This window comes from Clarias gariepinus, chromosome 25 (genome assembly GCF_024256425.1).
Source record: "Clarias gariepinus isolate MV-2021 ecotype Netherlands chromosome 25, CGAR_prim_01v2, whole genome shotgun sequence".
NCBI lineage: Eukaryota > Metazoa > Chordata > Actinopteri > Siluriformes > Clariidae > Clarias > Clarias gariepinus.
The window spans coordinates 17,253,226-17,270,857 of record NC_071124.1 but is presented as its reverse complement, the minus strand read 5'-3'; the positions used below and the strand labels follow the sequence as shown (position 1 = coordinate 17,270,857).

At 36.9% G+C, this 17,632-nt stretch overlaps 1 protein-coding gene across 1 annotated transcript; it reads right to left on the bottom strand.

Annotated features, from left to right (window-relative positions):
* Positions 1-2,446: 2,446 nt before the first annotated feature.
* rnf126 (ring finger protein 126) lies at positions 2,447-17,032 on the bottom strand. The gene is made up of 9 exons (XM_053486068.1): positions 16,903-17,032; positions 14,958-15,013; positions 14,061-14,121; positions 13,383-13,618; positions 12,382-12,432; positions 11,203-11,272; positions 9,311-9,404; positions 6,857-6,972; positions 2,447-5,149 (listed from the first exon to the last, which is right to left on the bottom strand). The coding sequence occupies exons 1-9, from the start codon at positions 16,975-16,977 to the stop codon at positions 5,000-5,002; spliced, it is 909 nt and encodes a 302-aa protein (XP_053342043.1). The 5' UTR covers positions 16,978-17,032; the 3' UTR covers positions 2,447-4,999.
* Positions 17,033-17,632: the final 600 nt, after the last annotated feature.

Sequence of the window (17,632 nt, the reverse complement as noted above, 5' to 3'; positions counted from 1 at the left end):
AATAACGGCTTATTTACACATATAAAATAAGTTCTTATAAAAGAGTTCTTGATTGTGGTCTTAGACCCCTGCGTGCGGTGAAACTGAAGACGTCAAACACAAAGATACGAGAGCTAAAAATGGGTCACAAGAAGAGCCAGCTAGAGGAGAGCTGATAACGCAACGCAGACTATTTCTCACACAGCTGTCAGGGAGCGCATAACAACATGTCTGTTTATGTTTAGCGGTGCAAAAATGATTTTGTTTAAACTGGAAATAGGTAAAATAAAGCACAAGCTGTCAGAGGAAAATACTGATCTAGGTGTTTTCTTTACCTTATAGCAATTTGTCAATTTATTTATGACCTTTATAAATTCTGGCCCATTTATAGTAGAACATCTGCTAAACAAGCTCATCATCTTTTTAAGTTGTGCTTCCTTTATTTTTTACTGAAATAAAGCAGACAAAGATTCAAGAATTTTCCCACTCGAAGGCGCAATGATTAGATATCTTACTTTGTTAAATGATCATTTTTTCTAATCTGTAAAGCTACTATAAAAATGTTTGCATTTTGCTTCATCTATGAACATGGGGAAACCAACATCACACTTTTTTTTACCTCGGAATTTCAAGCTGCAAAGTTCAAAATGCATGTGTGTGTGTATTACTCAAATTAAATATGTTGAACTGGTGTAGAAGTAGAACTGACCTCTTTTTGTGTTGATTTAATATGACTGGTTTGTTCACTTTTAAAGATAAAATATTTAAAGTTAATTAGAATTATTATTAGTATTAGGAACGCTGGTTAATGGGTTTCTCAAAGTGGAGTAAATAGAGGAGTACTCACTTCATCTATCTGTTCTCTGACAAAATTTTGTCATTTTCAGACCTGCAAAGTCAGTATAAATGACCAAATTCTGAATTTTTCAGATTTGTGTAGATCTCACTCAATAAGACAGAAAGCACTCTATGTATCTGAGGTTGAGCGACTGCTTGAGTATCTATACAAGGCACTATTAAACATATATCTTTCATCCTTAACAGGTTCACGGGGCATTTGGGAAAGAGACCTGAAGGGCAGGTGGAAACGAGTGCAATCTAAAAGTACCTCTGTTACTATACATGAGATTATTTACAAGTTTATTAATAGAATTTACTAAACCCCAGATAAACAGAATGTCGCCAAACAGACCAGATCTGTGTCCTAAATGTCAAGTCACAAAAAGGCACTTTTGTTCATTCCTCTTGGCACAAAGACAACATTAAGCTTTTTTGGAAAGCGGTACACTACACTGTGCAAAACATCTTGACTTGATTCCTAGTTTATGTTTATGAGGGTGAGTTAAAAAAGATCCACACTCTGGTTGAATTAAAACTGCAAGACTGTAGTTAGTATTCAGGAATACTGTAGGAGTTCTGCATGTTTATATGCTCTATGTTTCCTTTACTGTATATATTACACTATATCTAATTCCAATCAGTAAGATGCTCCAATTATACTGCTCGAATTTTATAGCTAACACTGATATCTATACTGAATCTACAGCTGTAGCCAAAAGTTTTGATAATGACAAATATTAGTTTTGACAAAGTCTGCTGCTACAGTGTTTTAAGATCTTTTGTCATATGTTACTACGGTATACTAAAGTATTGCTGCAAGCGTTTGCTACTCTTCATAAGAGTCACGAATTTACATTACATAAAGATATACATGCAAACAGTCAATATTGGCAGTGTTGACACTTCTTTTTTCAAGACCTTTACAATTCACCCTGGCAGGCTGTCAATCAATTTCTGGGCCACATCCTGACTAATGGCTGATGGCCTCTTGAGGACTGACCGAAAGTTCTCAATGGGATTAAGGTCGGGAAAGTTTCCTGGCCATGGACCCAATATTTAGATCTTTTGTTCCCTGAGCCACTTATGACAAGGTGCCCAATCATGCTAGAAAAGACATTGTTCGTCATTATTAAGCATTTTTGGGAAGTGGTACACTACACTGTGCAAACAATATCTTAATTTTTTTTGAGTCCTAGTTTGTTTACGAGGGTGAGTCAAAAATTATCCGCACTCTGGTTATATTTCAACTTTCTTTGCCCACACAGTGAGAAAACTAATATAAGGAACAGGTTACTTTTAATAACTCTTACACTCTTTTTAAAGATTTAAAATTAAAACAAAATCAGGGGTAAAATATAACTTTGAATCAGAATTCTTATAAAATCATGATACTTTAAAATATTAATCGAATTACCATGTTGGATCATGACAGTATCGTATCAGAAGGAGACTAGTGATTCCCATCTCTACTGTCAACACTCTGGAAAAACGTTTGTTTTAAGATGTTAAAGCATCCACCCTATCTTGCTCTGACTTTCACCTTTTTGGTGTCCTGTAAGCAGCCCTACAACGATGACAATTAGTAAAGAAAGCATGGATAAAACATTTTTTTTAAATAAGGGAATACAAAGGCTTGTTGACAGATTTACAGTGTATTGAAAAGCAAGGAGATTGTTAAATATAATGCCTTTGTCTTTTCTAAAAGTTAATTGAACTAAATTCTACAACTAGAGTGCGAATAATTCTTGACTCACCACTCATATTTTACAAAATGCAACCTTTGATATTGTTACTCCGTATAGTTATTCTACTTTACTGCTTCATTGGTTCTACACATTTTGTTTAATCTTTTCTAATCCTTATTATAAATATTATAAATGTTCAATTTTCCTTCCTTTTTAAAAAGGAGTGTATTATGAGATACAGTATACTACTAGCTGCATTCGCACACATTTATGTTCATTGTTCTATTCAGAACCTAGAAACTAAACTAGGAAACAAGGGAAACAACATTTTGCAAACAAATACTTCACACAAACCTGAGAGTTATGTTCACTTGTCTCTCATTTTTTTCACCTCAATAAATATCACTATATGTGTAAATACAGAGCACACCTCTTGGCCATTGACATATAAATTAAAAAATTCATTTTAATAAAACCTAAAGCAAAAAAAAAAGTTCTAGTTGATGTTTTTTTCTCTTTATGGAAATGGGACGGTCTCTATTTAAATGACATTCAAATCCTGTAATTGGCCAGACATGACAATGTGTGTATCTGCAAGAGTTCATTACACATCTAACATCGTTCATCCCTTTTTTTTCACCCTTTATTTGCCCCCCCAGTCAGGTTTTGACTTAAAACCCCATCCCTGTTTGTACAGGACTGCTTGTCGTATTTGTTAAAAAAAAATAATAATAAAATAAGAGGAACGATCATGCTCCAGTTCAAAGATAAAATTAATACAGATGACGGTGGTGGTGAGTGCATGTGTGAATGTGGTTTCTCTCCTCCGCTTCTAAACATGTCCTTTGGCGCTTGCTCCAGGAAGCCAGATGATAAAGATTGATGATGATGATGATGATGAAGATGAGGTTAATAGGGTGTTAGCCTTAAAGGGTGTATTCTAGTCGATCAGGTTTCAGCTCAGCCCTCACCTCATTCTCAGTAACAGCAGAACCGAGTCTGAAATGCCAGAACAATCTAAAACAGGGGTGGGCAAACTTATTGGTCATTTAAAAGGCCAGGGCGAGTTTTAAAAGGTACTGTAGGATCTGTGGCATGCTTTTTTAATGTTTATCACACTGAATCTGCTCACACACACACGCACGCACACAAAGGTAGAGCCAAACACCACCAACATCTTCTGTGCCATATCCCGGATGTTTGGATACTTGGATTCGTTTAAAGAAGCATAAAACTTTTCCAGTTTCAGGGAGTTAAGTTTCTCCTTAAGAAACGATTCACACTGAAGACCTATCAGTTTCAACTGCAACTCCTGTGGCACTGTTGACACCAGCTGAAGTGACTTCTCACTAAACTTTTTATTTTAACTTTTTTTCAAAATCAGAGAAATGATGGTGGAATTTTCCATGCAGATCATCTGTTGATTTGCTGTATTTCTTCACATGTTGAGGGACTCCTTTTAGCGTTGAAAGTGTCGGGAAATAATCGTCGTTTGATATTTGTCTCGAGAATAAAGTAAATTCGGCTTTGATGGCTTTCGACATTTCATGGACAAATGGATCTTTCACATATAGCTTTGTAACTCTGTTTACTGTTGATGCTGTGAGCAGGGTGTTAACTTGTTAACATGTTTCCCCAAGAGGATGTCTGAGTTGAGGGATTCCTTGCACTGCTTTTTCTTTTCTGAATTATGACTCAAAGTCAGCTTAAGAACAGTAGCCCATTAGTATAAACCTGTGATGAGAATTACAGCTGAGGCTACACTTAAAGCTGATGTTATACAAAACTATTCACCACCTATAGACCAATCTGATTAAAAAAATTCAACAAGGCGAAATTCAACAAGGCAAAAAAATATATATATATAAAAAGCCTATTTAAGTGTGTCATGATAAAATCCTTTAGCAGAACCACTAAAGTGAAAGTGTGACTATTCATGATGCAAAATTTTCTTTATCATTCTAATTTCCTGACAGATGATGTACATTCTGATTTTTAATTCATTATGATTTACAAAAAAATATTGTTCAACTTATTTTAAGTTAAAAGAATAAAAATAAAACATCTGCACCGAATTGACAAATTGAAAATGAAATAAGTAAAGTATTAGCCTGGCTGAGGATGAATGGAAAGTGGAGGCTGTATGGCGCTAAATGAAAGCATTAAAAACTATACAAACGCTCCAAACGTTCTTAAAAATGTAAAATAGCCTGCAGTTTTGTGTTCAGCACATTCATGCGCGACCATGGATGCAATGGCAAATATAAAGAATGAGTCCAGCCTAACTGGCCATATGTGACCTGTGGGCGACAGTTTGTCCACTAGTGATCTAGAACAATCCTGGTTCTTCACGGTTGCATTATTCAGACTGGTGTGAGGGCTTGAGCTTTAACAGGATTGGCCACGCCCTCTCTGACTGAGACAATAAAATGTTATGGGCTGTTGTTTCTGTTCATGTTTGTGTGTGCACGCATGTGGATGGGTTGTGGGGTATTTTAGGAATTGTTGGCATCGTTTTCGTTACTAGGGGAACTGGAGGAGGAAGATGATGATGAAGATGAAAAGTTAATTCCTGATAAGCCAGGGGGATCTGTGGCTGTGTTCTGGCCGCTCAAGCTCTTCCTGCACACTGGACACGTGTCATGCTGTGAAGAGAAAAAAAAAAACAAGAGACACACAAAATGAGTAGTGAGCACAACTATGTGTCTATTCAGGGGTCCTTATTTTAAAACTAAAACATATCATTAATAAAATGTAAGATTATGAATGTGCAGGATTATACAGCAACATGAAATGAAAAGATTTACTCTATTTCTTTAAAAAAATTTAACTGGGCTGTAATTTTCAAAATAAACTTCTTTACAACTTCTTTAACTTGGCTTGTTTAGCAGCAGTGCATTTTGGCCATCTGTGCAACTTAAGAAGAACTACAGAATAAAAAGACTATTGCTCCTTTCTTGTGATATCTCAGACACACAATGTCATGGCGGAAAAAAAACTATGCCATAGGTGTAATGTCCCACCAAATATGAATTGCAGCATAATTGTTAACAGAGGTAGACCTGTTGATTCAATTAAATTCTAGACAGTGCAATTTACAATTTAATTCATTTCAATAGCCCTAAAGTTTACTGTCTGATTTGTCTAAACAGCTAAATTTCTTACAGGCTCTAAAGTTTTAAGAAATTCTGTCTAAATTGTGCTGATTGTTTTTAACGGTTATGTCTCATCCGCCACAATCCTTTCCTTCTCCACACTCCAGTCCACTAGATGGTGATAGTGCACCAACTGTCCATAAATTAAAAAGAAGGCGGCATACCCTTATTTAAAAAAAAGGTAATTTTAAAAAGTGTAATTCGATTCTGAATCGATAACTGATTCCTCTATTCAATTAATCAAGCAACAAAATCTCAATTAAAATACATAATCTATTAAAATCACCTAGCTTTGGATATTAATATTATATTAGTTCGTATCGCTCACCACTATTTAAACATTTAATAGGCCTGTACTTAAAGACTTTGTTGATTTTTTATTCATTGGTGTAAAACGCTTAAAAAAGAATCTTTGAAAGAATAATTAGTGACTGTGCCTTTTCCCCGCCCACAAATCACATATCAGAATATTTCTGTCAATATAAAATAAATTTACTTTACTACACTCAGTATAATGAAACTGACCCTAGCCGAAATGCTTGTAGTATTTTGTATTAGCTTTACAAACATTTTCATGTGATCATGATGAAGTGAACTGTTTAAATGGCTGCTCTGCTATAAAAAATCCAATTAAATTTTATTTTATTTGTATAGCGCTTTTAACGATGGTCATTGTCGCAAAGCAACTTTTCAGAATCAAAGAAAAATTAGAAACATAAAAATGTGTATGAAATGTGGCAAAATATGCATGAATCAAAATGATCAGATTTATCGGTCGAAGTACTGTGCAAACGTCTTGAGCCACCACTAAATTCATCATAGTAAATTAAAGGATGTAGATCAAATAGACAAAGTGCATAAAAATGTTTCCCCTCTCGTCTATTCTAACCAGAATTCAGCATCACCAATCATTCACTAATCACCAGCCTTACAGTCACAAACAAACATTCCCTCTGAAGAACTATTCAAGCTATTGGAAGCAAAATATAAAAAAAATGACGGGTGCTCAAGGTTTTTGCTCAGTACTGTACGTTCCCAGATATTATCAAAAAATGTTATCTTTAAAATTATACTTATGTAAGAATAGACAGCGTTCGAACAATATGAACAGTGGGAACAAACAGTCAAATCAATCTAAACAGAATCAATACCGCAGTATTGTAAAATTAATCAGAAAGTGCAGATGGCAGGAGCTACCTGTTCAAGCCAGGGCACTATACAGTCATTGTGATAGAGGTGATTGCATGGAAGTTGTCGAACGTTCTCGCCCTCTGTGTAGTCCTCTTTACACACAGGACATTCTGCACCAGATCCTGCACAAAAACAGGGGATAAAAAGAGAAGGTAATGATGCTGGAAAAATTAAGCTCTCAGTGTTTAACGAGGTCAGAGAAAAATTATTTAATCAAGTCAACACCAGCTTAACCACTTTTAAGAGAGATGCATTTTCAGTATCTGTATCAGGCTGACATCAGCAGAAAATGCTCGATCTGATATCGGTGAGAAAAAAGAAAAAAAAAAATCGGATCTGTTTTTGTAGCAAGCTTACATTCCACAAAACACGATGTTCTGTTATGATAAAATAAAGAACAATGTGTAAGATAATTTTCTTATACGAGCACGTCTAAATCAGGTAGGGACGTACCGATCTGACTTTTTATTCAGATCGAGTATGAGTATAAGCACTATCATTTGGGGCCTTGCCGATACAAGTACATTTAGTTTCGAAGAGCACAGTGTAAACAGAACACAGGGAAGGACCAATCAGAACCAACAGTAAGTCCCCGACTTACGAACGAATTCCGTTCTGTTCCGGGAGCACGTTCATAAGTAAGATTCGTTCGTAAGTCCGACAAAGTGAGTCTTGTACACCTTTGACACAAATGTACAATAAAAAGTGTAACAAAACCAAACACTGAGGTTTGATGTTTTGGTTCTGCATTATAAACTGTTATACACTGAAGGTGACCCAGCAGGGTTATCTGACTTTGTTTAAAGGCGGCTCGGGAAGAAGTTGAGGATGTCACTGCATGGTGTTTACTGCACGGTGTTTACTGCACGCTTGAACTTATGCCATTTTGTCTCAGAGCTGTACTGGACTGTAAACTCTGTCTAGTTTAGGATTTTTCATAAATTAGGGGGACAGCTTTACAATATCAGGATGTCAATGTATTTTAGTTTGGATTTAGACTTTAATTCACTTCAGTATTCTTGATACCTTTATTTTTTGTTCATTGTAAATAAGTTATTTTAGTAATAAAGGATGATTTAATACCCGTGTTATAATGGTGACTAAGGCCTATCTTGTTGAGGATTTTTCCAAAATTATAGGAAGAGCTTTACAGGACAGCCATTTGCTATCATCATGCTCCCGGACTGATTCATTAAAACCGATGAGGCCGACTCATTTCTCCCGCACCCCCACACGCACACATATACTTTGGACATTTTATACATTCAGTTACACACTGAAAATATTGTATATAACTGTAAATATTGGTATCTGCTGCACTGCAGTATCTTTTGTACAATCCACGTGAGCTACTTCCGCGATTTTTTCCGCATCTACAAATGTTTGGAGATCCGCGGTCCATTCTATCTGAGTAAAGATTTTTACTTTTTTGGGGACTTACTGTATGGTTCACTTCACTTCGGTGCATCTTTATTTACCTTTTATTATTGTCTTATATTAATATTTGTTATATAGCTTTTTTAATTTAATTTTGTAATAACTTAGGTATAAATTTCTTGATTTTAAGAAGTATTGTGATATCTGGTATAATATCAATACCACGCTGAATAAACAGCACGTAGGAGAAGAGCTATTTTATTACAAGTGAATCTTCTCATTCTTGCAGTCGCACAGACACCAGTTTTGTCACTCGAGGATCAATCTCGCTAGGGGCAGGTGTCCAATCCAATTTCACATGAAAAATGATGACGCCTGGTCTTTTCCAGACACCAGTCGGGGAGCTTGCTTTTTATATAGCTGAACATTTGGACGGGCTGAACTCACAGATACACTTCTTTCACAGCCACAAGGGGAAATCGTATCTGGCAGGTTCTTGGGGTGGAATGGCCTGTGAAACAAGACGTGAGAGAACCAGGAAGATGTACTTTCACCTTTTTTTTTTTTGGAGCTGAAAATTAGATACGAGTGAGATATTTTTGGCCTGGCTGAAAGAATAAGTAAGTCACTGTTTCAAAAGGGCCTACACTCAAGCAATTGGGATTGGAACTAAACATGGCACTTATCAGAAAAAAATATCTGAAAAAAGGCTTGATTTGCTAGGGAGCAAAAAGAAATGGAAAACGTGTCATGTGGTCCAGATTGACCCTGATCCAGACTGCTATGTGCGTCAGGGTAAGAAGGGAAGCGCAGGGTTATGAACTGTGGTTGCTCCAGTTGGTCATTCAATGCTTTTTTAAAACAGCTTGGTTTTTACTTGATGCATAATGCTCTCTCTGCAAATGTTATGGAAATCAGAGCTGTGGTTACCAACCAAACCAGCTTTTTTTTCACATTCACGGTTTACGTTACACAATTGAAATCATTAACGCTGGCTAAATGAGTAGCAAACTAGTCTGCAGTTTCTCAACATCCTCCCACAACACAGCGGTAATAAAACAAACTCTGCTGGCAGCGACTCACCCACATGCTCCTCTGTGATCTGAATCGTCGGGAGATTTTTGATCTTTTCTCTGTCTGCAGGAGGTGGACCCGTATTCTCAAATTGATTTAATAACTGTGGGAAGGCGAGAGGGAAAGATAAAAATGAGCAAATATTCAAAGCAAATTGAGCGTACTTTGCTACAGTGGAACCTTGGATTACGAGCATAGTTCGTTCCGGAAGTGGGCTCGTAAACCAAATTTAATTTTCCCATAAGAAATAATGGAAACTTAAATTATTCGTTTTACAGCCCAAAAAAATTAATACATAAAAATAATTAATACAAAATATTAAGTGAAAATAAAACAAATTAACCTGCACGTTACCTTTCAAAAAAGTTAAAAATAAATCCTGGCAGATAAGCGTTTTCCTTTGTGCATGTGTGTGCGCGTGTGCGTGTTATGCGAGAGTAAGTGGAGACTCTTGTTTTCAGCCCCTTCTGTCTCTCTTTCCTCATCTTACACATTAAAACTTTCTTCTCTCGTTTAAACACACTCACACACACATTAACGGAAAGACTGTTGTTCTGGTCTAAATTATTAAAGCTTCATTTTAATGTTGCTCGCGACAGTGTAACAGCCCGTTAATTCATGCTCGTGTAATGATGAGATGGACAAACTCATCAATGCCCGTTCTTTTATTTTCTGCATTGTCAGGTTATATTACAAACTTTCGGGTGGATCCTGCACTTAAATCCAACTAAAAAAACTACTGAAGAACAAAACTCAGGCTCAATATCCTAACTTAAATCTCACATTCGCGTTCACACACACCGGACTGCATTACCCACAATGCATCTCCCGCACTGGACTACACTTCCGTAAATAGCAGTCATAAATTAACGTCTCTCTCCCGCTACACTGTTTTATCTAAAAAGCAATAAACATCGCTAATGACACTCGTGTGAGCGCAAACTAACAGAATCACTGCTGTAAAGTAAAACAAACAAACAAATGACCCAGCACCTTACCTCTGAAAAGATTTGCGACAGAGTTTCTCCGGAGAGCAGAGTGTGTGTCTCTTGTCTTCATTTCTGTGCGCGTGTGTGTTTGTAAACAACAAATGAGGATTTCACACACACACACACACACACATACACACACATACACACACAGCCGGCACAGTGTCTAATTACGCTCGCGCGCGCACACACACACACACACACACACACATATACACCGCGATAAGGAAGAAAATAGATTTTTAACCTCTGTATTGAGAATTTATTTTGCCTTACTCGCACGCACACACGTGTGTTATAAGAAACAGTACACGCGCTGCACACACGCGCTTCCGAACACATAATAAAATATGTTTCACACACACGTAGTCACAGTGTTATAGTAAACAGTACACGCGTGCACAGATGTTGATTATACCAGTATGAGACAAGCACAAGACCCAGCAGGGGAGATGAATACCCGCAGCACAAGAGAGAGAAAAACCGTTGGCTCAGTTGTGATGACGTGACGCTTGGTGTCAAAACAAGAAGCGCATGCATTATACATAATACTCGGAGCTCGTAAACCACGACAACGCTCGTTTTTTAAGTCAAAATTTATAAAAAATCTTTGCTCGTCTTCCGAAACACTCGTAAACCGCATTACTCGTAATCCGAGGTTCCACTGTATTTTGTTTAACTAATCGATAAAATATCATAATGTCAATGTAGTTCAGTTTGGATTCAGACCTAATTCATTTGTTATAAACAAACTCCGAAACACATACATACCTCTAAAATATCATTTTTAATTATATTACCTTGGGTTTGAATAGGTTTAGCGTTAAAAAAAACAACACTTCAATATTCTTTATACCTTTACTTGTGTTTATTGTAAATAAGTTATTTCGGTAATAAAGGATGATATAATACCTGTGTTATAATGGTGTCTAAGCCGTTGGCACCCCATGCATAGTCCATTGGATTTGAATGTAGCATTCCCCTTAAAGGAAAAAAAAATCCCACAAATATATATAAATACACATAAAATATAAATATACATTGTTCAGAATTCACTCTTTCAATAATATCATGTTTTATACACCAGAAACTAAGCTCAGTAAAATTTCTGTCTGTATGTCCGTCTGTCTCTGTATGTATGTCCAGCCAGATTTGTGCCACAGCATCAATACAGAGTTTAATGAAAGTAAGTATGATAAGATATTTGCCTGAAGTTAGACCTGTGGCATTAAACAAGTCAAAATGTTATGAGCAGTTATGTGCCAGACTACGTCACAGCATCTGGTGCATTCTTGAACTAATATAGCACACCTTTTTTTCCCCTCGACAAAGCCAATTAATGTGACAACATTAAAGACAGAAACAACAGTAATGCACCTACAAACCGCCACAACCCTTAGAAAAGCAACACAGCATGGCTTATTTCAAAATAAAAATAAAAAAGGCAAGTAATCTATGAAAAAGTCAATGTATGTTTATTGTTCTTGCAGGAAGTTTAAAACCGGTTTGTCTCATATGACCTGAAACCGTGACACTAATAAAAAGAAATACTGTGAAGCGCAAACATGAGGTAAAACACGGGTCGTTAGAGTAAACATATCCGCAGCATTTCAGGGTGAGGGCGTGTAATATCTGACAACCCAGTGTTATGCACTAAAATCAAGTTATAAGCAGTTATGTGGCAGATTATGTCAAAGCGCCATGCAAAACTGACTGGACAGAATTTATTAAAACTTTTGCAGTACTTGGATATTTGCCTAATGTTTAACCTGCCCCATAAGTGAAATCTAAATGTTGAGTAAAAGCAATGTTATAAACAGTTATGTGCTGGATTTAAAATTAAACTTTTAAATAAGCTACTAATAAGCTTGCTTAATACTACTACTTGCTCAACGTAATAAATAAATAAATAAATAAACACCTGCACCAATAGATATTAATTTGAAAAGCTTAACTAAATATTTTTACCAAGCAAATCTTTTTTCTTAAAACTTTTTTTTAGCATATACACAAAATCAGACCATGTGAGAATTAAATACTAAACACTGTAACGATTAAATAAAACAAAGTGTGAATTCTACATTAACATACCATGGCATAGCAGGTTGCGCGATGAGTCCGTTTACTATCTGCTGAACTATCCTGTTAAAACACAAAAACAAATCCTAAAATTGTATAACCAACAACAGAGACAAGATTTTTAAATAATATGATGATTTAGAAGATCATTTTATGTATTTAGTAAGACCTTAGATTTCGAGTAACACGGTTTGCAGGTGTTCCGCAAGACAAGCAAAAAAAAAAATTTAAAGGTAAAGTGCAAGTTAATTTTTTTTATTATTACTTTATATTTTGTGTTAATTATTTTTATGTATTTATTTTTTGGGGCTGTGGAACGAACAATTTGAGTTCCCTTATTTCTTATGGGGAAATTCGATTAGCTTTTAGAACGAATTATGCTCTTAATTCAAGGTTCCACTGTATGTATGTGTATATACAGTATAAAATAAGGCATAAGCCCCAGAGCATGATGCTTCCAGCCCAATGTTTCACTGTAGGTATGGTATTATTGGGATGATACTCATCATTCTTCTTCCTCCAAACACGGCAAATGTGCACAGGTGCCTTTATGACAGGTAATGATCTTAAACAGGTGCTACTTATTTAGAATTATGAGCAGATTGTGGCTGGACCATTTAAAATAAAAATAACAGGTATTTGAGGGTCAGAAATCTGGCTGATAAGCAAGTGATCAAATACTTATTTGACTCAGTAATTCAGAAATAAATTGTTTTTAAAAAAATCATATGATTTCCGAAATTTTCTTTTCAGATTCTCTCACAGTGGAGATGCACCTATGCAGAAAATTGAAGTAAGTAAAAGAACTTGCAAAACCACAGGGTGATCAAATACTTATTGTCCTCACTGTATATATAAAAAAGATGTAGCTTAAATGTGACTCCCCCCCCCCCTTTTGTTACTCCACACAGCAATCAATTCACAGTCAACCTGGAATGCCTTGCTATCTGTCCCGTCACTGCTCTAAAATTCCCACTGCTTGCAAATAACCACTATGTTGATCCAGTCCTCACCCCTCTAAAGTGTGCACTGTTTCGGGCCGTGGAGTTTGTCTCCGGAGACCGTGTCGTCCCTGAGGTTGTCTCGCCCCGTAGCGTTGGCGTGATGGCATCTCCCGATCCCGGCGGTTCTCACCATCGCGCCAGTCCTCGGGGGACATGCCCGCCTGGAGATCAATTCCCTCGCCGAAAATGCTCAGAGCCAGTTGGCCGTACGGGTGTGGTAATGTCAGCAGGGTCTGGTCCGCATTCTGAGAAAACAGCAAGGCGACTATTAGATAATACACTTGATTTTGCTCTTTTTTGAACACTTACTGAATTCTACACAAGTTACTTGGTCCTAATCAAACCTAACCTCGCTTTCACACTCAAGTGATTTTCCAATTCACCTCCCTCAACTTGCGCTATGCTGGCTGGTAATTGCTGTTTCTATCTTTAGTTTACAACCAGCTGCCATGGTTTTACTGGAAGCACTAGTCGAGCGTGCCTAGATACAAAATGTAAGCAATTTTTCCAAAAATCACTGATAGTGTGAATGGGGTTACGGAATAATACTTACTGCGATGACACTAGAACAAGAAGTACCATTAATGTTTCGTGTGATCATATTGTTTTTGGTTGATGACCAAAAGACAGCAAAAGCAAACTGAAGCCTAGACCAAACAGTTCGCTGGAGGAGGTCTGCTCACTCACCTCAAATGGATGACGGTTCGGAGCGCTGGTGGATGATGTGGATGTGGAACTGGTCTCTGTACTGCAGGCAGAAACAACCAAATTAATGAATTAATATTATTCTGCAGAAGTGGGAAGAATTGGAGGTGTGAACTTTCTAAAGGAGTGAGCTGGATTAGTCCATCCTTCAAAGTGGGATTGGTGGGCCTTGTTGCGAGAGTTGATACAATTAGTAAAACCTTCCAGAGTCGGATTAGTGAAAATTTTGCAGAAGTTGATGGGATTGGTTCAACTTCCATAGAAGTAGGTGGAATTGCTGAAACATGTAGGACTAAGTGGACTAGATAAAATATTATTGAATGAGAGTGGGCTGGATTGGTGACACATTCAATAGCAGTACCATTCAAAATCATTTAAACAAAAAAAAAAAAATCACTATTTAACAGCACCTTGGATTTGAGCCATTATGAATGCTTTACAGATTATAAGTAGTATTGCTTTACAATGTAAACAGAAATATAAATCAGGTAAGACCATGGAATTATAATATGTTTTTCAAACGTTTAACTGGTAACTGGTACTGTATGCGAGAGTAGTTAAACAGTAAGTGGGAGGAATCGTTGAAACTTCCGAGTTGAGTAAAATTATTCCACTTTTCTGCAGGAGGAAAAGGGATTCATGAAAATGTTTGCAGGAACAGGTGGGATTGGTCACGAAAGCTTGGTGGTGTGCCTGTGATCAGTCAGAATTTCTTAGGAAGTTAGAAATGTCTTAGGAAAAATGATCCATGTGCACCCCAAGTTAAACATTCCAGTAATTTCTGTACAGAAAGCAAGTAATGGCAAGGTTTTGGTAGACATTTAGCAAACATGGTAGAAAGCGTTTGTTTTGTTTTTTTTAAATAAATGATGAACATACCTTCTTTCTGGTAACTCTTCAATGAAGCCAGACTCACACCGCGGACAGGTGTAATCCTAAACAAATTATAAACACACTTCAGCAAGCTGGCAAAATGGGGTTACTCGGGTCACAGAGCATTGTCAGTGAGGTTTAGGCCAGCTACACACAACTGCTGAAAGCATCCAAAATGTGACCTTCCCACACACACTAGATTAGATTCAACTTTGTCATTGTGCAAGGTACATGTACAAAGACAATAAAATGCAGTTAGCATCTAACCAGAAGAGTGGTCTTTATACAAGTTACAATAAATAACAACGTGGTAAATGAGTGTATGCATATATTATATAAGTGACAATGCAGTAGAGCTACATTACATGACAACAGTTTTCAGACTGAAAAAACAATTAACGTAGGATCCTGGGTTTTTACATGAAAATAGAAAGAAGCATGAAAAGATTTCCAGAAGAACTCATTGTCCAGCACGCTCAGTAAAGCATAACAGCTGCAGTACTGTGCAAAGGTCTTGGGCACATAAAAAAACATAAAAATTAAATGCCTTTTAAAACATTTCTACACAAACAAAAAAAAAGTCTATAAGCAGCAGTAAAGAGTAAGAAAATTACCACAGTGAATATTTGGTGTGAAAAATAATCAGTAGTGTCAGATACAGATTTGTGTAGTGTCAGTAAAGCAGCTATTAGATTTTACTGAGTGTGCTGGAGAATATAAGTAACTTTGCTGCACTTGCTTCTTTCTATTGTCATGCAAAACTCAGGAGCCTAAAGTATAATTATTTTGTTCACCATCTGAAAACTGGTCTGGCATGTAATATGTTGCTGTCTTTACAAGCATGCAAATAATCTCCACTAATGTTTTCTGATTATTCATTTTCAAGTCATGTTTGGAAATACTGAATGGTTTTGTACGAAATAATGAGAACATATTTATAACTATAAATATATATAACAACATTTGTATTGAAGAAAATATAAATAAGACTTTTGCACAGTATGTAGATATTGTACTGTAAAAGTAGATGTATTCAGACAGAGTTCTGGAGGATCTGTACAATAATGGGTCACTGTACACACAGGACATTGTTAGTCTTTATGAAAAGCGATCAAGCAACACAAACACAGTTTGAAATTCCAGGATCTTTAAAAATGCGTGAAATCTCACTTCTCTGCGTGTCTGTATGAGATAAATGACTGCAAGCAAACATGACCCTTAGAACTTTCTGGAAATGGAAAACTCTTTTGATCAGCTGCCATATTTGATGAAATATAAACAGATCACAAAAGCAATATTATTCCTGGTGACAGAAAAGAGTTAAGCGTGACATGTGACATTGGCAGGCTGGAACTGGGAAATCTTCTACTTAATAAATTCTCAGCTTTAATTACTGTAAACGACACTAAATACATAGTTTTCTAGAAGAGACTGAATGGTTTAAGCACCAGACCGACAGATTTATAATCATAATACATGAAAGCAAGAAGGTTTATTCATATAGAAACATATTTATTAGATAATTAAACACAATATTCTCAACAACAACAGAAAAAACATCAGTAACAAGCTATTAAACCACACTGACAACGAGCCAGTTAACCCAAATAACATAACCTCGGATTTCTGTGCAGTCTGTCAGCTAGCTAACTTCTAATAAAATCCACTTAGCCGGTTAGCTAGCATTAGTTTAATACTCTAAAAGAATACTAGACTATTACGCAGTAATTAGCAACTAGCTAACAAGCCACATCTCTCAAACAAAACCAGCAGACACGGCTGTGTGCGACAGGCTAATATCTAACGTTAGTTCTCTTAGCTGGGAGCTATGCTAACTAGCGGATAATCGAGCCTAAACTAGCGACGTTTCCAAGCAAATTAACGTTTCTTTAAAATAACTAACACACCCAACGTCACTGATATGGCCGACTCTTTTACGCGTAGGACTTACAGGCAGCCGAGGGCTAATCTCTTCAGAACATCTGTGGCAGAAATACCGGCAGGTCTGTAAAGGAGCTTCCGCCATCTTCGGATTCACTACAGCGGGACTAGCAGAGACACAGCGCGTGTACGGGTCCCCAGCAGGGACAAACCGCCTGAGCGCGAGGCGTGAGAGAGCGAGCGGAGCAACCAGTAGTAAACTGTACAGTGCTTTTAAACAAATACTGAAACAAAAACAAACAAACAAAAATCAGTGGCGTCACTATAGGGTTAATTTTTACTAAATGGGGTAACTAATGACGTCACAACACATAAGTGGGGATAACGAGTGCCCCTGTGATCAGCCATAATATTATGACCACCTGCCTAATATTAAGTAGGTCATCACTTTTGCCACCATAACAGTGATGCACTGTGTTTTCTGACATCTTTTTATCACAACCAGCATTAATGTTTTTCACCAGTTTGATTGCCAGGGCCCGGGTTCAATTCCCAGGCTGTTGCGTGTCCTCCCCGTGATTGGTGGGTTTCCTCCGGGAGCTCCAGTTTCCTTCCACAGTCCCAGGAATTGTAGATTATGCTAACTGGCATTCCCAAATTGCCTATAGTGTGTGAATGAGTGTGTGTACTGTATGTGTGGCCCATCTAGGGTGTACCCTGCCTCGTGGGATAGGCTCCCTGGTTATGGCCATTAGAAAATGACTATGTAAAGTTCAATGGATGACTGTTGTATTTATAAA

What these genes read in the sequence shown, in the direction of transcription:
- rnf126 (XM_053486068.1), bottom strand. Translation starts at nt 16,977, where the DNA reads ATGGCGGAAGCTCCTTTACAGACCTGCCGGTATTTCTGCCACAGATGT. An exon ending in GCGCAACCTGCTATGCCATG is followed by an intron (nt 11,273 to 12,381) that starts GTATGTTAATGT and finishes TTTTCCTTTAAG; the next exon opens with GGGAATGCTACATTCAAATC. An exon ending in GATCACAGAGGAGCATGTGG is followed by an intron (nt 6,973 to 9,310) that starts GTGAGTCGCTGC and finishes GTTTTTGTGCAG; the next exon opens with GATCTGGTGCAGAATGTCCT.